Source organism: Abrus precatorius, unplaced genomic scaffold (genome assembly GCF_003935025.1).
Source record: "Abrus precatorius isolate BTA unplaced genomic scaffold, Abrus_2018 Scaffold3, whole genome shotgun sequence".
Taxonomy (NCBI): domain Eukaryota; kingdom Viridiplantae; phylum Streptophyta; class Magnoliopsida; order Fabales; family Fabaceae; genus Abrus; species Abrus precatorius.
The window spans coordinates 2,168,090-2,189,227 of record NW_020874373.1 but is presented as its reverse complement, the minus strand read 5'-3'; the positions used below and the strand labels follow the sequence as shown (position 1 = coordinate 2,189,227).

The window sequence follows — 21,138 nt, the reverse complement described above, 5'->3', positions numbered from 1 at the left end:
ATATATTTAGGGGTTAGAGACCACGAAAACGCATACTAAGCGACGTCAACCAACATCTTTTTCATATTCATAAGACGGTTATAATATATAATATTAAAGCAACATAAATATTTAATTTATATAAACTTTCATATTTTAAAATAAATTTAATTATTATAAGAATGATAATATATTACAATGAACTTAATTATGACAATATTTTTTTTATTGATGATTTTAAATTGTTCGTACGTACTGCATGATTTATAGTTAGTGTTGCCCATTATTATTTCTTGTTTAATATAATTTTTTATCTAAATTTCTTTGTATTATTATAGTATGGGCAATAAAAAGCCATAAATTGAAAAAAATAACAGGAATTCTCCAAGGTCAACACGGATTAAAATAGAATAATATGAGAAAACATTACTGTAAGCAAATAAAAACAGTAAAATTTTATTTAAAAGAAGTATTTATCGCACTTTATATCTTCAATATAATAAACTCATTCTTTTTAATAAAATTTTATTATTTTCACGATATTAAAATAAACCGTAAAAGTTGATAGTAAGAAAACCGTAGAGATAATCATCTTTCTATTCCAAGAAATCTATTGTTCGGCTTCCTTTAACAATTTTGTTGCCGCTCACATCAATTCATTGGTGACAATAGAATACAATTCCACGAACCCGACGTTCCTATAGCCTTAGCTCATCACAACTAACAAGTAAACTGTTTAATGCAGTCAGAGGAGTTTATAAATAGTACAATTTCCATCTACTCCGCAGTTACACTAATATACAAATATGCCAGTTCCCAACAAGAGAGTCCCCCTTTACAATGGATCCGCATTTTCATCACGTTAATGGAAAGATACCAATGAGATTAAATACAGAGCAGAAAACAGCGACCACTCCCTTCTCAAAATATCAGAAGGCCATGCCGATAATAAATAAAACATCAGCCAACCTCTGTGAGTTTCAAAGAATAATCTTTGACTCTTGGACGTGGATTACGAAAATTGGGACTCCATGAAAACTATTATGTGCACAAGGAAAGCAACAATGCTGGCAGTTAGCAACTTGGAGAAAGAGCCTATGTGGGAACAGCTGACACTCATCTGTCCTGCATTGATATATGCATCCTTGCTCTTGCTCGTGGCCACAGAGACATTTACAGCCAGGGAACCTGAGAACAAATTCAAAGTTATGACAGAGTAAAGGACCATATCCATATATGTGGGGAAGATACAGTTCCTTTGGTAAACTTACAATCATAATTGGCCCATCCAATTCGTTGATTAGCTAAGTCATATACAAAAATCTTATCTTTTAGGACAAGATCTGCAAAGAACGAAACAACTTTGTTGATAAACCCAGTACAAAAAATACAAAACTACTTCACTTGATGAGGTGCTAAATTACAAAATGAAATCCCGAGTAAAACATTAATTTGAATGATGACATGACATCAACAGAACCTAACCTTTTTCAAATTATATTATAAAATCCCATTTGAATGCTCACGGAAAGGAAATTATTATTTTGATTGAACAAGGTTCTTGGTACAACCTTACCAGGTGTTTTCAGTTTTGCCAATCACATGTCCAGTCCACCAAAAATAAGAAATTCTCAATGAAATGACTGTGATATACTGTTTATTACTATAGAAGACAAGACATATTCACCATTCAAGATTTTCCATACTATTTAGTATTTACTAAGAGCCCATTTCATAATCAGATTTTAGAAAGTGTGTATTTCTCCGAACTCTTTCCAGATTTTATTCCATTTACAAAATTCTTCCAGCTTCTAACCTCCTAAAATTGTGAATCCCTCCTCCACTTTCTGGAAGCCAATGCACCACATTGCAGCTCCATCCTGTGAAAGCAAGGTAGAGCGTCAGACTATTATCAATGACATACAATTCAAAAGAATTACTCCTGCCTAGGCAAGAAAAAAGATGCATAAATGTGACCAGACTAGAAATAGACATACTTACTTGGAAACCATAATGCATGAGGTAATGTTCTGGATTTAAAACCATGGATGCCCCACCCATGAAGTTTAAACTCACAGAAGGAAATATATCACCTACACTGAATCGCATAAATTCAAATGAGATCCACAGAAATTGTAGTAGAATAAAAAAATTTAATGATGAAAGAAAACTTGAAGATCTTTGTTACAAAATTGAGTTTGAATTAAAATAACCTGTTTGAGACCAGATAGCACTGGTTTCCTTTTGAAATAATGGGTTTTGAAAACTGTGAGACAGCGGTGGTTATCTACACATTCATTTAGAAATTTAACATCAGAACATAGTATATCAATTTTTTTTTTAAATTTAAAATGCAAGACAAATAACCCAAGTAAGAAGTAGTTTGCCTCTCTTCAAGACTTCCACTTGGAAAGAATGAAAGAAAATCAGGATACTACATTTTGTTCAGTATCCATTGCATATTGAAACAGGATATAGGTTGACATTACAGTTCAAATTCCATTTGATAATACAAAACTACAGTGACAGTAGTCTTTGCATTCCATGTATCATGGAATCAAGATTTAGCGTTATCAATTTATCATTTGGACTTCTTGGGTGAGTGGATACTGGATCTTGGGAACAAAACATTATACTATTGATGTAGGATGCAACCCAAGAATATACTTCCCTTAGAAAACCAAGTACACTTCCAACTCAAATATTAGAAACTGAGTAAAAAGACCAATATCATATAATAATCAGAAGAATCTCCAATGTTTACACTCCAGGTGATGTAGATAGAGCTATTTAATATTATTGGGGTTTTATTATTTTATTTAGGATAGTTTATTATTATATGCTATTCATGGATTTTATTCCATTTTATATTTATCTGATTCTAACTTAGGATATGAATAACTTATTATTTTGATTATTATAAGATCCTAAGTTCTCTTTGTTCAAAGAATACCTGATATTTGAGTCAGAGAGTACTCTACCCTAGAGGGGTATTTTAGGTTAGTCAGGGGGAATGCCCTGCCAAGAGGAGCACTCCAGGATTGTTTTACATCAAATTCAGCATCAGGTTTTGATTTTACATTGCATGAGTTGAACAAGCATTCTGTCCTAGATGAGTACTCTAAGTATATCAGGGGAGAACCCTGTCAAGATAAGCACAGGGTTCCGCACCATCAAAGCTGATTTAGGGTTCCGCACCATCAAAGCTGGATTTTAGGGTTCTAAGGTCACCATCAAATTGGTGTCCCAGACAGTAACACACCATGGACAAGGACTTCCAATATGTCAGAAAACTTAGTTTTTGTATTTTGGGACATTGTTTCAAAAAAATGACCACATCATAATATCTAAAATCTTCTAATCTGTTAAGACAGACACAACTTCATGACCAGTGGAACAAATATATGCTGCCCAAGTTATTACAATTCTAAGTTGGTATAAGATAATCCAAAACAGAATAAAATCCTAGAATAGCAAATAACAATAAATAAAATAAAGTATTAAACTACATAATCCAAGCTACATATAAAATTTTTCTAGCAACATTTCTAAGATTGAAATGCATAATAAAGTTCACTTATGGACACTCAACCCCTCTTCCTACAGTGGCGTAAAGTTTCGATACAAGCCTCCTACTTTATCACATTATAGTAAGGGTCTTCAGTAAAATATGTATGGTAACAAATACCTAAGAAATTGCCAGATCTCTTTGATTATGACTTGACCCTAATTTCCACAGTCTAGATAGATGGTTATTATTTCCATCTTCATACTTACTCTATTAGTATTTAGTAGAGTGCATGTGAAAAAGTTGCAAAAACTCTCCTACTTTCACAAAAGAAAGACAGGGTTCTGCAAGTGTGAAAACACTCGAATTTATGAAGTTAGCAAGTGATTTTCATGGGTACTTCTGTCAATGTGCATTTTTTCCAAAGGAAGAGATTGCATAAACAGATTAAGGAGTCTCTTACAGAAGATTTGTCAAATAGATCTTAAATCATCAGTGGGTATTGATCATTCAGTTATCTAGGGCATATTTAAAATTGAGGACAGCCTTAAATTAAAAGCCTTCTGGTTGAGACGGAAGGCTTTTCCTGTTACTTGCATAGTTGCATTAGAATTTATTATTTTAGGTAAGACTGAACAGTGTAGAGGGCCATGCCAGATTTTATGTACTCGAAAAAATGCACTTGGTGAACAACAACAAAATCACAAACTTGGCCACAGCAGAGTGTAGTGTTACAAAAATTTGAAGATCAGCAAACGAATACTTACAGCATCGACAAAAGGATCATAAGCTTCTTGAACAAGGTATGCCAATGTTGTACCAGAGTCAACTATAGTTCCTCGATTGTTAGCTGTTGCAAATACATCTGGATCAATTGAGAGAAGTTGTCCATTCACAGCAATGCTCTGAAGATTTAAATTGTAATGAGGCCTGAAATTTGATCAAGGAATAAGTCAAATACACAGCAGCATATCTCATATAAAATATTGCAATATACTGATATACAGATATAGAACTGCTAATTATTTGACAACAGGAATAATGGCATGCAACATTATAAGAACCAAAACCTGAGTAAGCAATATCACCTTATATATTCAATTCAAAAACAATTCATTAAAATAAAACAAATTTCTTGCATATTATCATTTGTATTCGTTTTAAGATATTTATTACATTTACAACAAACAAAAACATTTTTTGCTGAATAAACAGTGCATGGTGAATGGTTTGAAAATCCCTGAAATATGCAAATACCGAGTTTAATAGTTTTCTTGTGAAAATGAATAAAGCTTGCGTGTATCAATGTAATATGATAATATGATATTTGGGAAAAATATATCCACCAATAGAGAAAAGAAAACAAGGAAATAAGTGCATCGAGAGAACATACTGCGATGGGACAAGTGGACTATAAACAATACTTGGCTCCAAAATTTCACCAAGAACTAGTATGCCTCCTCCATTGTCCTGTCCTTTTAAGCAATGAGAGAACACTTTGGGTGTTACACTCTGTGATGACAGTTGTGATATGACAGATAAAGCACCAGGGCCAAACCCAAAAATTCCATCAACTGCTTTATCTGTCCTAGTCAAATCCCCAGCCTGATAGGAACTACACCTGTTCCCAAGATAACCATCCAAAATACTTCATTTAAAACCAATATCCATATTAACATAAACATGGAGTAAATGAGCAAACTACCACGAAAGAAACAATAGGCTAATGGTGAAAATCACAACCCACATTATGTTAGCTTGTCGCCCTTTTTATTTCAAAAGCCTACCCCAGACAAAGTTTTCTATAACTTATGCAGTAAATGTCCATTTGATCCATAATATTATATGATTTGCGACCGAGGGAACTCAAAATGTGACCTCTGACCCTGTGATCCAGTTCTGCTTTTTAAATGTTCCCACACAACTATCCACAAAATCATAAGGACTCACCCAAAAACAATGGTAGATGAGTTAGAAAACACAGACTGCCCCAGGATCATGTCAAAATACATCGTATCAGAAACATAATAACCAGATGTCCCACTTCCATCCCCATACTGATAGGTGTAGGTGCATTGATTGGCCTGAGAAGAGCATTCACTCGTCGCAGTTCGAACCGCATAAGAACATATCGGGTCCGAGCACGAAACCTGCGCAGCAGTGGATGAGCTGGCCGTGTCAAAGAAATTGAGCTGAATCTGCAGAATGCATAACATAACACAAACAAGAGTATCAAACCATTATACTCTTATCCACAAGACCGAACGTTAAATTAATCAACAACAAATAAAATAAAAGCCTCAAATTCTCACCCCCAACCCACTAGATTGCGGGCAATTACTGCAAGTCATGCAGTTTAGCCACAAGATGTCACTTCCAGTATCAATCTGAACGTAAAACTCTTTTGCAGGTGATCCCAACTTCACTTTCGTGAAATACAACCTGAACAAGAAAACCAAGATTAACTCAAGCTCGAAAAGCACACGCTACTACTAACTTTCTAGTCGTCAACATTATACAAAACTATATTACGATCTAAAGCACTCTATCTTCTTCTTGCAGACACTTACATTAGGGAAATCAGAAAATGCGTAACCAAAATGGAAGATTAAGAAAGAAAAAAAAAATACACGTATATATTGAAGGCAAATTGAAACGAAGTGAAAAAAGAATTAGCCGTACCCAACGAAGTAAGGATCGGAGGTTCCTTGGACTGAGAAGTCGACAACGCCACCAACGACGCCCTGCAAGATTCGACCGTGCCGTGCTCTGTCGCGAGCTCTCAGTGTCCCAAGTTCAACTTGCTGGTTCAGAGGAATGGCCCGTTCCAGAGGAAGAAAAGTCGCCGCCAAACCGCCGAGAACCACCGTCGCCGGCACCACCACGGTGGCTAACGCAAACAGCACGGGAACACCACCCCGCATTCTCCTCTCCTTTCTTCAATCGCAACGACGACGCAGTTTCTGCATTGAGTCTTCTGCAGTGAGAAACGTTAGAGAGAGAGAGAGGACCCGGTCTCTCTCTTATAGTCTTTTTTTTACTATAAAATAAAAATATATAGGAAAAAACAAATTGTGAACAATACATTGTTTTTAATATATTAGTCATTAATTGATTATCTTTTAAAAAATTAAAAACATAAAAAACATATGTTAAAAATATATTTAAATGACCATTTTGTTAATATTTTTCTTTAGAAAATTACACTCACATTTTTAAAAACTCAACAAAATGTTATCTTGGTATTTTTATTTTATTAAATATATAAAAATAGAAATAAACTGTAAAAATAATGCATGATATTATAATATTACATAAATTTAAAAATTTAATATAATATAAAAAACTATCAAATAAAATTTTATTGAACCTCAAATAATGTGAATGTAAGGTTTATTGTTGAGAGAAATTTTTAGATTTAGAAACATCTCCCGATTTTAAAATTTAAAAAACAATGTGAATGTAATTTGTTCTTTTAAAAAATTAGAGCAATGAAGTATGAAAATGTTATCATTTTGAATGAAAGCTATAAAATTCAGGTGCTGTTATTTGAGTAGAGAATTTAATGGTAAGAATATAAAAAAAGAAAAGAAAAAGAAAATGATCTTAAGTTGCACTCTATAAGAATTTATAATTTTGATGTCATTTATTCTTACAGGTGTATTTTTCTGGTGGTGGGACATGTCGGGATCCCCAATTCCACATGAAAGAGACGTTTTAACTCGCTTCCTTTTGGGTTCATCACTGAGGCAGCACAAATCATTGTTTCACAGCTCATTTACCAATCTTAATGTGATGGATCACAGGCTCAATATAACTGCATCTACTTTACCATATTTTTTTTCTTTGCAGAGTGATTATGGAGGTCTTGCACAAATTTTGATCCACGAGCATACCAATGGCAATTACCGGGATTGAATATGAAAGAAAGCAAGAGACCTGTCGGAACATAGATTTACTATTCAATGGTCACACCATATTCTGGCCAAGTAACTCTGAATTTTCATTTTTTAATTGATACACTTAGATAATTGCAAATAACTATCACAAAATTGAAAATTACCATAAGGTAGAAATAAGACTCTGCTACTGCATCATTCTGCATTTCACTTGCCTAATGCCTTGGCCTGTTTGGTGTTTCTATTTACTAACAATTGTTTTTTATTCTCCCACAAAGACCCAAATCCATTATTTTACATTTACTTTATTAATTTCAATCTTTATAAGTGGTTAATAATAATAAAAATTTATTAAAAAATTACTTATTATATTTTTATAACTTTAATATAATAACTATATTTTTTTATAAATTTTTTTTATTTATAAATATTTAAACTCAGTTATAAAGATTGAGATTAACAAAAACTCTTATTTTATATATAAATAACATAAATTATGAAACTCATTTTACTATTTTTATCAATTTAAATTTCGTATTATTCAGAAGAGTTTATGAGCAGTTTATATAAAATAATTTATGACATTATTTTGATATAATTTATGAAAATAAATTATTTTATTTTATCGTTAAATCTATTACATAATTTATTATTTTTTAAGAAAGAGCACGCTTTGCTTGACTGGTTAATGGGTCAAGGTAGTCAGAGACCCGTAGTTATGGGAGTGACTTTGACTCGCCAGAATCGAACCAGGACCACACACCCACCGCACCCAAAAACAACTGCGTTTTAGACCCAACAAAAAATTTGACACAAATTTTTTAAAAAATAACAGCGTTAAAGTCTCCACTGTCACTTTGTTTGGACAGTTAACTGTAATTTTTATATATTTGGATATGTGAATATAAAAAAATAAAAAATACATTTAAAAGAGATATTACTTTCTCTTATTAATATGTCTCTTGTTTAAAAGTGATTTAAATTAAAAAAAAAATGCAATACGTGCTTTCATTTTGCCACGAAATTAGGAAAATTAAAAATTTAAAGCTCAAAGTATAGGAACTTACCTTCAATCTAACACCCAAACAAATATTTTCTTTTTCAACAAATACCAATCAATTGACATACATGTCGGTGACTAATTTTTTTTATGGTATTTATTATATTAAAAATATTTAATAGTTATATTTTTAACAATTAAAATAAATTAAGTTATTTTTTAAAATTAGAAGAATTTATATATTTAATTTCATTATTTGAACAACTAAATTTAATTAATATCCTTTATTACACCATACATAATCTTTTTTATATCTGGTTTAGTTTTTATATTTTTTCGTATATACACGTTTCAAAATGTATTTTAACTATAAAAAAAATACACTTAAAGGTATTCCTTTTTGGTGATAGATTTTTTTAAAAATTAAATTGGATCGGTTTTGAGAATAGGGTTATCAATCAAATTTCTTCACTTTTACTGTTTTATCACTTGATTGATTTGATTCTAAATTTAGATGTGATATAATCCAATTAAAAACTGTATTAATTTTTTTTAAAGTTTTTATTTTATTTTATTGAGATGTGATTTTCTGTTTTATTTTTTAAAAAAATACCAAATAAACCTTGAAAAATAAAATAAATATAAAAGTAAAAAACACTTCAAAGTATCAAATATCTGATCTCATGACCAATTATTACAAGCTTAAAAAAAAAAAAAACTCATCAACTATATATATAAGCATTGAACACAAGCAAACCACTCAACAATCCTCATCTCTTCTGCTTTTAGTATCTCTTCATCTCTTTTTTCTTCTAAAAAGGGGTCTTGAATCGCAGAGTCTTGGAGATAACCCAAAAAGGCACTAATTTTTTCTTACTTTATTTTTCTATGAGAGAAATGTAGATAACTCATTTATTTATCGTAAAGCAACAACGGACAACAGATTCTTGAGTCATTTAGTATTACACATCTCTCGCAAATTTGTACACAAAAACATATGAAATCAACAATTGGAACACACGATTAATTACATAAACAAACCCAAATCATAAACTGTACAAATGACAATTAAAGGAAATGAAAGCGTACAAAGTATAAACAATTAATAAAAGAAATGAATCAATCTTGAACCCCATGTATCGTTCTAAACATCAAAGTCTTGGAGATGAGGCAAAGGAAACCTAAGAATGGCAGCAACACCCGTAAGCATAGAGAGTTGAGGTGCTGAAACATGCATAGACGAATAGACCAAAACCTTTCCACCACCCTCTTTCACTTCTTTCACCAAACCACCATACCTTTGCCTAATCCCAATGTCAGCATTTCTATAAAGCTCATCAGTGATCAAAAGGGTCTCAATAGCCCTCATCTCATGCGCACTCTCCACATTATGCGGTCCATAGCACGCGCGATCCGAATTGTTACACACCATATCCCACAACTCCCTAAAAGCCCTCACCTCAATCCCAACCTTACTGTCCTTTATCAAATCCGTCACCGCTCGGTCACCCAAAACTTCCCCCAAATCACCGTTTTTCCCCGACGATGCAACCACAATGCGGGACTTGTTCTCCTCCATCCACGTCATCCTTAATCTCTTCGCTTCCGACAAAACAAACCTACGAAACTCGTCCTTCGTCGACGCCTCGCTCGCTATCACCACTCTCTTAACCACCGTGAAATCCACGTGCCTCACGAGAGCAGCGAAAACGTCACGAAAAAACACGGTCGACGAAACAGCCTTGTTCCTAGAAGAATTGGAAGAGGCTTCGACGTTCGAAAAGCGAGTGGTGGCGCCGTTTCCGACTAGGTAAATCTCGGCGTGGCTTTGGTGGAAGAGAACGACGGCGAGGGAGGAGGAGGATTTGGAATTTTGGGCGCTTTCGTTTAGGGCTTCAACGGCGTCGGAGTTCCAGAGCTTCTTGCGTAGGTCGAAGGTTTTGTTGGGTTCGAGTGTGAGGGTGTGGAAGGAACCGGCGGCGACATAAGGGTTGGGTTGGAGGTTTTTGCCGCGGAGGCGGAGGGTGGAGGAGTCGTTGAGGAAGTCGCGGCACGTGACTTTGAGGTGGAGGGTGATTTTGACACGTGAGGCAGCGGTTTTGGTGGATTCGAGACGGACCTTGCGAGTGGTGTCGGCGGAAACGACGTCGCCGGGGAGAATGAGGTTGTAGAGGAGCCACACGTCGTCGGGTTCTTCGGGCATGATCTTGGCGGTGCCGCTTTGGTTCGCAGCAAAATCTTTTTGGAGGAGCTTCATTGGTTTGAGTTTGAAGGATTCAGGTTCTTCGAGATTTACGCGCGCTGAGGATATATGTTAGCATTAGTATATATACAAAGAGATCAGATATAGAGAGAGAAGGTGAGGTTACCGAGTTACTTGTGTTGGAGTCCTTTGTTTAAACTTGGCTTGGCGTAAAGCTGTTTCACCATGCAAACAATTGATTCCTTATTTTGGGTACAAGGTACATCACGCATTTGTAAATTCCTTCTACCCATGCAAAATGATCCACGTATCTTCAATTATGCATTGTCTTTCAACTTCTACAGACATAACGGTTATGATTATACAGTTCCGTCGTTCAACTCCTAAAAAGCTTGTATAAAAATAAACTTTTATAATGTAAATTTATATTCTTAGCCTTAACATCTTTTTTTTTTTAAGTGTCCGTTGAACATTTTTTAGTCAATGGTCTTTTGACTAAAAAAAAATCTTACTCCAATTCCCAACAGTGTAAATTACAAAAAATAATTTGATTATTACACCAAGTTAGTCCCTTAAATTATAGCTACTAGTAAACTTAGTTCTTGATATTATAAAAAATTTATCCCTTAACTTTTATGATTATCAATCAATTTAATCCTTTAAATTTGTGCTATTAATCAATTTAATTCCAACATTAGAAAATTGATCAATTTAGTTCCTAAGTTAATTAGACACCAATTAATTTAGTCATTGTGTTTAACGACAAAATTGGCTGAAGCACAACAAATTAAGAACTAAACTAACTAATACGTACTACGGTTAAGGATGAAAATGACTATAATTGTCAAATTCAAAAATCAATTTAATGGATATTTAAAATCAATATAAAACTAATCTGATGCTTTATACGAATAATCTCCTTAAATTAACCTTTTTATTCTGCTGGTCAGCGAGTTGCAAACTCTATTAATACGATACGTAGATGATATGATTAGCTAATTATATTATAAAAAATTGAAAATGGATTGCACGTCAAGAGCCGATAGAAGTGCTCTTCCACGTTTGTTCCCAGTTAAAGCACACTGCTTGTTATATTTATATATCTGCTTCTTTGAAGTCAATCTACCCATATATCCTTGCGAATTTTGAGAGAGAGAGAGAGAGAGAGAGAGAGAGAGATGGGATTGGCAGTTGCACTGATGATTATCGCAACCTCAATGCTGGTGGGTTGCACCAATAGTATGGCAGTCTCGGCTTTGGATGAATCGGGAGTGATTCATGTAGGTGGAAAAGTGCTGTGCCAGGACTGCACCCAGGGCTGGAACGAATGGGTTAATGATGGCAAGCCAATCAAAGGTATGTTCTAATCCCTTTTTCCTACCTCGCATATTCATATTCATATATTCCTCAGTCAGTTAATAATTATGCTTGCACTATCAGGAGTTAAGGTGTCTCTAACGTGCATGGACAAGAGAAGTAGGGTTGTGCATTATTCAAGTGATACAACAGATGAGCTCGGGCAGTACGATATGACTGTAAATAAGTATGTCTACGGCAAGGAATTGGATACAAAACTATGCTCAGTGAGGTTGGTGTCGTCTCCAGATTATGTTTGCAACATCCTCACTGACTTTGGTGGTGGAAAGTCTGGCGTCCAGCTCAACTACGCAACTTCAGTCTATCGTGGTTTGATCAAATACGCGCTCAACCCTTTCTACTATACCACTCCTATGTGCGCTAAGCCCGACACAGACGTCTCTGATTCTGAACCTAAAGATTCCCAAGGACAAGGAGGCCATTACTAATAAATGGGGATGCTCTCTTTGCTTTCAATATAAATGATTATTCTCGTTTGCCATTTATTAACTTTTGCAGAGTGTATTTAAACCTAAAATTTGATTTTCAAATAAATACACGATGAACATTTCTTATCATGTCTACAATAGATAAATTTATCAATCACGTCGAACCTGTTTAACGCTATATTCGCTTTCCAAAAAAAGTTGTTCGACTTGTGCATCTACTATTACATGATAACACATGCAAAATCCGGCAAAAAGTCATGGGTTCTGAAAAACTTATAGTTGCTCCCAGGAAAAGGAAAGTCAAAAGCATTTGTGTACATTTTACAACACAAATAAATCCGATATCAGCGATTATGATCCCATAAGATACAGCATCTACTTCAGAGTTTCAGATAAATATTGTTGACGGTAGTAAAGCACAAATTGGGAGAAATAAGGTAGCAGACCTGCAGATATGTCCATACCTCTTATCAAATGGCAGGAAAGTACTTGACAATGTCACCACAATGAACAATCTCAAGCTGTACATATATGAACATTCTCATTTATAATAGACGGCTCTATCCCAACAGCAGCAGCTTTTATATAATCGGTGGCAAGTATCTTTGACCAACAACTATTGACAATAATGAACCAAAAATCAATGCATACTCGCCAAATCGAGGAGTTGCTTTTTTTTAATTTTCATATTCCACATGTCGTACTCATATAGTAGATGTTTTAGCAGCAAGATGTATGAGAGTCTTCCTGTGGTAAGTGGTACGTAGCTTCTTGTACTTTTGCAAGAAAGCCCCAAGGTCGGCCTCTCTGTCAAGGAGAAGCTGGTGCAGATTTTCAGATTCCTCTTCTGTCTTGTTCGCAGACTCTGAAAAAATATCATTTTGTTTGAGTTTATCATGTTTTATGACCAAGCCCTGGTCTCGATAGTGATAAAATTGTGATCACCAGGATTACTGCAGCAAACTACAATTTCAAGTCACCTTGAATCCTTTGGAGAAGGGATGCAGGGGAATTCAACTTCAACATTTCTTCTTTCTGCTTCTCAAGCTCATTTAGTTTCTCCTTAGCAGCAGCTAACTCAGTTGTCCGAATTATTCTACACTGTTTCCGTACGAGGAAGAAGAAAAACTCCATAATCAGCAAAAGAATTCTGAATAAAATTAAACAAAAACCCATAGTAATCATAGGATTGTAATCTTACTTGATTCCTAAGTTCCATGATACGTGGTTCCTTCAGCAGATTTTCCTCTGTACTAAAGACAATAGTTTAAGAAGCTCTACAACACTTAACTGTAGGCCAACCATCTAATGGCAACATATCAAATAAAAGAAATTCAATAACTCACCTGCAAGCTGTAAATTCTCCTTGCAAAGTTCATCTTTCAGCTGATCAAGTCAATAAGCAAAACAAAAAAAAGTTAAAATACATGCAGATACAAATTCCAGCATCAGAAACAAAAGCAAAACAAATGCAAAGAAAAATTGTATGGAGTATTAGGACAGCAACTAAATTTTTTCCAATACACTCAGTTGGAACCACTGGAGCAGCTGGGTACAGTGCATTAGATGTGACTGCATGAGTTGTGTGATTAAAGATGATTCTAGTTGTTGTACACATGTATTGGCATGTCAGATTGTCAATGTAGAGTACAGCCATTGATACTTCCTTTAGCAATTATGCAGATTAAATAACAAGGCCCTGACAGTTTTGCATAAATCTGTGTAATCTTTCTATGAAGGCTTAAATGACAGCCCCCATAACAGGTACTACTACAAGTTTTAGAAGCTCAAGAACCCAAAAATGTTGCTGGCATGATTAGGCCAACTCTCCTCCTCCTCCCTTCTAAAACCAGAAGAAATCCATGACTGTCATTTTTTTCTGACTGTAGATATAAGGGTGGACTCTAGAGGAAGAATGATAATTTAACAAATAGTTAAAATATTTGGTTCATAATCACATTTTAAAACGGTACATGCTGTAGCTAGGTGCACTCAGCATTCAGTACTTATGAACACAACAAACTTTGTTGCTTTCTATCGATAAACACTACAGAAAATTCGTTAAGTCTGTAAAAAACTTCTGATATCATTCAAAAGTTCCATCTATAATGCTTTGTAGCTTAAGATCCTAGCAGTATTGGATGAGGAGGATATGTGATAGTAACATAAAATGCAAGATCTTAGCTATAACGATATTATTATATCCAAAAAATAATATATACATATATTACACATGTAGAATAAGGTTTATTTTTTTCTTTAACAAATAATTTCAAAATAATATTTAATTAGATCCCAATCTCTTAAGAGTTTTTTAAGAAACAGTAAAATAAGATTTGATGGCAAAAACTGGAATGTAAAGCCCACAGTTCCTCTGCTATATTAAATAAAGCCCATAGTTACTGCCAATTAAAAATGCACAGCATAAACTTAATTCTTGACAACTCTGCATAATGGTAGCACCACCCAGTCACAAGAGCATAAACAAACTCAAAGAAACCAAAAACAGTAGAAAGGGAAAGGGACAAGGGCAATGGCAGAATGCACCCAGTAGCAAGAGCAGAAAGAATAAAACCCAGTCACAAATTCCAGAATGACACCACATTCCAGATCTAACAGGCTCATAAAATCATTTCAAATGCAGTGTCAAGGCCTAAGAATATATTTAATCCTTATTTAAAACATAAGTAAATACCTACTATTAGATTACATATTTACAAACACACACGCAAGGGGCTGCTGACAAACTACCACTTACTTTCCAAAAGGAGTATGTTAAGAAGTTATGCCTTTGAAAGTATTTTATCAAATCCAAATAAAATAGAACTTGCTAAATTATTCCTTCAATATAACAAGTGGAAATATATTAGCACCACCCTGCCTGTTTTCTGGAAGGAACAATTTAGCAAGTTACTACTTTGGCAGTATCTTAACAAATCCAAAGTTACATTTTGTTAACACCCTTCTTCTTAAAAAACATGAGGGAATATATTACCAAACTGCATATATATCCCATCTACTTCCATAATGCTCAAAGGTATACGAGGCAATACACACTCGAACTCCCAAAAACCATAAAGATCAAGGTGGAATAGTACAAGCAACTGAACACCAACCCAGTATATAGTATCAAAGAAATTCTGAAGTATTGCATAAGCAGCATAAAGATTAGTTTAATGAGAAAACAATCAGCCGCTGAGATTGTAAAATCACTAATCTAAATAGAGGCATTTCTCTGTGTTGGATGAGAACACTGCCAAGGCCAGGCACCTACTAGCTATTATCTACTCTAAGGCCTTATCTCTACAGTGAAATCAGTATTTGATATCTTACAACCCAAAAAAAAAAAAAAAAAACAGAACACCCGTTCAACTTCAAAGAGATTAAGGTGAAATGTACTAACAAAATGCAGCAAGCACAGGAAGAAAGTGCACACTAGTTCCGAGGCAATAAACCACCAGAAATTGAAAAGTAGAGATACGAAACTTACATTAGTTTGAATCTTGACCTGATCAAGTGAATGTAAAAATTGCTGATACGCATCTTTGTCAGATGAAAGCTTCCGTAATTCATCAACACTGGGAAATTTATAAAAAACAAAAGAATTAATTAATATCAACATATTTGAAATTGAACATTTTACAACATTATCAGTACAATCCGAAAGTACTGAGTGCATAACTAATCCACCCCTCCATGTATTTTGCCTTTTCAAAATCAGATGCAACAAAACTTATGAAAATTCAAACCTCTTGTCCTTCAAGACAGCAATAACTCCAGCGGCTTCAGAAGGTGGAACATGTGAAGAAGGCCTCTGTGAAGAAGAAGAAGAAGAAGCAGTTGGTGTAGCAGGCCTCGAAGAACTCGGTGAACTCAACACCGATGGCGGATACCACGATTGTGACTGTGAAGAACCATCCTGCGATTGTTGCTCTTGTGATCCCCTGCGCATAAACAACATTCTATCCAAAATTCATATGTGCCATTAAATTTTAGCTAGAAACGGAAATTCAGCTTATTATCGTTATTGTGATTAGAGTTTGGCGTTATCAAACGCGCGACAGCTTTTAAAATCACTTAAATCGCGAGAAATCAAATAGAAACAGATACATGTATGTAAAATTTAATTGAAGTTTGGGAGCGAAACGAAGAATTACCAGAATCTGAACATTGCTAACTGGTTCGAATTGCTGATTCACCAAACGAATAAGCACGCCACAATGAACCCTCGAAATTTCAGAGACAAGGCGAGAAGGAAAGTGGAACAATCTTCGTCCTTCTCAGAAAATAGCCTGATTTTTAATTTTATTATTAAAAACCATTTGGGCTTATTATTGTTGGGCCCCTTGTTCCAGTTTTAATCCAATGATAACGCCCAATTCCATTTTTTTTCTTCACCTTTTCTTACGGTTCATTATTTTTAATCCATTTCACGGTTAATTCATTAAAACCCACACACACACACACACACATTTATATATATTTAAAACCAATTCATACTCCTATAATAAAAAATTAAAAAAAATTAAATAACATATAAAAAATCATGGCTTCGCTTGTCTTATTAAAGTCAGTTCTTACCTGTGTTAACATATTCAAGTAATATATAAAATAATATAAATAAGTATGATTATTATTTTATAAAAATAGGTTGTAATTGTAAGTAAACGTATCACAAGACTCGAGAGAAATAAATGTAGTTAGTTTCTTTTTTAAAAATCTTTTTTTCATGAAAAAATTTCATGGCCACGGAAACTGGTCCTAGTTTTAAGATATTATTGTTGTTGTTAGAATCAAATGATGTTAGAAATTAAACTTAATCAAATAGCACATCCAATAATTGTTTCTGAATAAATATTTATAAATGTGTTGTTTTAAAAAATTATTTATATTTTAAATAGCATATATATGTGTTATTCAAATATAATGAGTCAAGGAAAATTTCCACCTCATTTAATTTGTCTCATAGCTATTTCATATCACCCTGTTGTTTCACTGACGTATCATAGCATACCATCTCATTATTTTTCTCACTTCTCTCTCTCATATACGAATGCCAATGAAAAATGACCGAGTTTTACTTAGATAAAAAAATATAAAAAAATGTTTTTGACTTTCTAAGTATTGTTTTCTTTCAACGAGGTATGAAATCCGAATAGACGAAGAAACGATGCTAGAGGCTCTTGGGAATGTTGAATGATGATACTGGTTTAGTTTAGATCACGAGTCACATGATCTTGATCTTTAATTATTGCAAAAGCTATCCTTATTGTGTACTATGTAAACACATACGTGTATGCTTAAAATTAAATCCATAAAATTGACCATTTTGTTTATTCATTAGAAGTTATTGGTTAAATTAAATAATGGCCATTTCTAATATGACAAATGACAAATCAGTCTCAAGGTTATAATCAATACTGTAATATTTTATTCGGTGCTAATGCTGAAATATTTTTAAAATTTGTTAATGTTAGTTCTTTTAATTAGGTTTAAACATTTAAAAATAAAAATAAAATACTTTTCATGTAATAAATATATATTTTTAAACAAATTGACATTTTAAAGCATTTAAATAGGGTCTTCAGACTTTATGTTAAGAGATTCGTATTTCAATTTTATGAACCTTAACCTTAAAGTAATATTTTGATTATAGCAAAATAGAAAAACTAAAATAAAAAAATCATTTAATTATTCAGTGCATTTACATGTACAATTTAAAAAATGTATTTGACAAGTTTTTTTTGTACTTATAATTTATTTGACTTATTTATAAATTTATTTAACTTAAACAATACATGTACTTGACAAGACAGCTGAAAAGTCAAAGGGGTTTTATATTATTTAACTTAATAAATATGCATTCAGGAAAAAAAATAGCGCTCTCCAATCTAAAAGGTAATATTATTTGCAGAGCGTCATTTTATATTTTTATTTTTATTTAAAATAGAAAGTTTTTTTTTTAAATCTCGGGTCTTATAATGTCAAATTTACTTTTATTTTTCTCTTATATCGCAAACAGAGTATTAACCAAAACGATAGTAAAGTTATTTTTAAAAATATAATTAAGGAAAAAAAAACTCGCTTTGGAATGTAAGATTTGAAGTGCTTCTTTATTGTATTTTTTTAAAAAAATTATTTTAAAATTTATTACTTTTATCTTTACTCAATATCAAGTTATAATACAGTTAATTTAGATAATGTCGGGTATTAATTTCATATTCATGTGTTCTTAATTTATAAAGTAGCGCAACTAAGAATAATGAAAATCAACAATATTGAAGAATATAAGAATAAGAAAGTAATTTAATGAAAAATTAAATATAATATAATTTGAAAAATAAAAAATGTTTTTAATCTGATAAATATTTGCTTGGCGTTGATTGGAGGCAAATTAAACTTTAGATTTGTACTAGAAAAAAAAAAACTTAGATTAAATGATATGTGACACGACATTTTGTCCACATTATGCATAAAGAATCCTCCATGGCGATTAACAATAGTAACCGTACAGTGCTTGAAAGCAAGGTTTTAACTTCCGGGCTTAAGTTTTTTAAATAGAAATAATTAATTGATTCACGTGCACATAATTGTTCCTAATTTAATAGTAAAGAAAATATAGAAAAAAATCCTATTATTTAATAAGGATGTATTTAATTGAATAGTTTCATTACAATTCTTTAATAAATTGTTATTTTATTAAGATTTGTAATACAAGTTTAATTGTAAAACTTATTGTCTCCAAAAGAAATTGTAAAACTTATTAAAATGGATTAAAAATTTAATTTAAATAAATAAAATTTTAAATATATAAACTTAATAAAATATTTAAATACAATTTTTTATTCTTTCAAATGCTGAGTAATTAAATAAATATTAAATCGTGTAAAAATAGTTCGTCCAAATTCGTTCTTATCTTTTCTATACAGCTTCCTTTGTTTTTTGTCCTATTATATAAAAGTTGTCAAATGCGCCACGATCATGACACGTGCCAAAATGGGCATTTGATATTTTTTTTAAGTTACAGATAATAAAAAGATTGAGAAAATAATTTTTTAAAGAGAAAAAAAAAGAAAAATAAATTATAAAACATATAAATTATCTAGAAGTATCTAAAATTAAAAATCTATAAATATTTTTTAAATGATTATTTAAAAAGTAAAAAGAATTTTTTAACAAAATATCAAATAAACTAATTTGTTAGTTGTTGAATTAAAGAACAACATAATAAATATTTTGCAGAATATAATACACTTTAAGAGATATATTAATTTTAAGTGTATATTTAATTAAATAATTTTTAAAAAATCATATTTATTTTTTCAAAATTAATCTGTTTCAAAAAATACATTAAGTATGTCTTTTGCAATAATGCAAAATTTGGACATGGATCCAAATATATAAGTAGTGTACGTTGACATGCGTTCAGTGAAATAAATAAATAATATTTTATTTTAATAAACTATATTACAGAAACAGATGAGGATGGGATGGGACGAGGGAAGTGGTGTGGGGTATAGTGGCCGTGGGGGTTGTGATTATTTGGAAAGGGAAATGTTTGTCTTCGACTGTGGGATAAGGATTTTAATCAAATTAAATAAAATAAAAGGAAAAAATATAAAAAATTAAAGGATGCGATGAGTGAAGTGATGGAAATAAAAAATAATATATATATATATATATATGAAACAAAATCTTTTTACAAGTCCAAAATTTTTTACACTCTAAATCTTTTATTTAATTAAAAATAATATATATTTATATATATATATATATATATATAAAAGAGGAGGATAAACAAAAGATAAAAAATAAAATGATATTGAAAAAAGAAAAAGCTATTAATATGTTTTTTAATCATAATTTTGTTTATTTGTTAAAATTTATTAAAAATTATATAATTTTCATTCTTAGTTTAATGTTTTTTTTTATTTTTAATCAATTTTAATTAATAATTAAAAATATATATTAAATAGTATGTTGTTAGTATTATATATATATATATATATAGAATAGTTGTCAGAGAAGGTAATTGAGAAAAAAAAGAAGAAGACGTATAATAAGATAAGCAGTTTTAATGTGTTTTATTTAAATTTCAAGTTTAATGGTACTGATAGTCGTACATTTTAATTATATGTAATTTTTTTATATTTATTTTTTAAATGTTAAATTGAATTTTTTATTTATATTTTATCTTATAATTTAATGAAAATATAATTAAAAAGCGAATAATGTTGGGTTCTACTGATTAAAAAATAAAAAAAAATATTAAAATAAAAAAACAAACAAAGCATGAAAAAAGGTTTGATGCATTTTATACTTTATTTTATATATTAATGTATTTTTTTTACGAAATTATACAATTTATTGTCACATCATACTCACGATACTTTCTGCTAATTATTAGGTGTAATATGAGGTAAGATATTTGATTTTATTAATTAAAAGTTTACGAAAATTGAATATAAACAATCAGAGTTAAAAGAAATAAATGTATCAAACATATGATAAATATATGAACTACTTCAAATTTATTTAAAACGCGATAGATTATCGATAACAAACTATAAATTATGGAATTAAAAATTGATAATGATTATTATAATTTAAATATTAATAATTTGAATAACTTAGTTTTTAAATCTTATAAATTTTCGCGCATATCTTCTTTAAACATTGCTTTTGGCTCAATTAAGTAATAAGACTTTTTCTCTATCCAAGATTCAATTAAGTAGTAGTTCATC

The 21,138-nt window shown here is 31.8% G+C and overlaps 4 protein-coding genes across 6 annotated transcripts; 1 reads left to right on the top strand and 3 right to left on the bottom strand.

Moving 5' to 3' along the window:
- Nucleotides 1-694: 694 nt before the first annotated feature.
- LOC113863118 (aspartic proteinase-like protein 2) lies at nt 695-6,419 on the bottom strand. Of its 2 annotated transcripts, XM_027496549.1 has the most exons (10): nt 6,170-6,419; nt 5,800-5,929; nt 5,438-5,685; nt 4,881-5,108; nt 4,255-4,417; nt 2,193-2,266; nt 1,981-2,077; nt 1,796-1,859; nt 1,251-1,322; nt 695-1,167 (listed from the first exon to the last, which is right to left on the bottom strand). In XM_027496549.1, the coding sequence occupies exons 1-10, from the start codon at nt 6,409-6,411 to the stop codon at nt 992-994; spliced, it is 1,494 nt and encodes a 497-aa protein (XP_027352350.1). In that variant the 5' UTR covers nt 6,412-6,419; the 3' UTR covers nt 695-991. The 2 variants fall into 2 exon arrangements, with proteins under 2 accessions (XP_027352350.1, XP_027352351.1); XM_027496550.1 differs by lacking the exons at nt 1,981-2,077; nt 2,193-2,266.
- A 3,111-nt stretch (nt 6,420-9,530) lies between these two features.
- On the bottom strand, nt 9,531-10,657 carry LOC113860847 (protein PELOTA 1-like). The gene has a single exon (XM_027493371.1). The coding sequence runs from the start codon at nt 10,641-10,643 to the stop codon at nt 9,531-9,533; it is 1,113 nt and encodes a 370-aa protein (XP_027349172.1). The 5' UTR covers nt 10,644-10,657.
- Nucleotides 10,658-11,767: 1,110 nt separating this feature from the next.
- LOC113861087 (non-classical arabinogalactan protein 31) lies at nt 11,768-12,394 on the top strand. The gene is made up of 2 exons (XM_027493697.1): nt 11,768-11,945; nt 12,030-12,394. Exons 1-2 carry the CDS (start codon nt 11,768-11,770, stop codon nt 12,392-12,394), a joined length of 543 nt encoding a protein of 180 aa, XP_027349498.1.
- Nucleotides 12,395-12,522: 128 nt separating this feature from the next.
- Nucleotides 12,523-16,678, bottom strand: LOC113861084 (vacuolar protein-sorting-associated protein 37 homolog 1). Of its 2 annotated transcripts, none has more exons than XM_027493694.1 (7): nt 16,552-16,678; nt 16,144-16,338; nt 15,885-15,972; nt 13,741-13,780; nt 13,596-13,642; nt 13,375-13,495; nt 12,523-13,259 (listed from the first exon to the last, which is right to left on the bottom strand). In XM_027493694.1, exons 1-7 carry the CDS (start codon nt 16,563-16,565, stop codon nt 13,099-13,101), a joined length of 666 nt encoding a protein of 221 aa, XP_027349495.1. In that variant the 5' UTR covers nt 16,566-16,678; the 3' UTR covers nt 12,523-13,098. The 2 variants fall into 2 exon arrangements, with proteins under 2 accessions (XP_027349495.1, XP_027349496.1); XM_027493695.1 differs by having other exon boundaries at nt 12,739-13,259; nt 15,903-15,972; nt 16,552-16,673.
- Between the last annotated feature and the right edge of the window lie 4,460 nt (nt 16,679-21,138).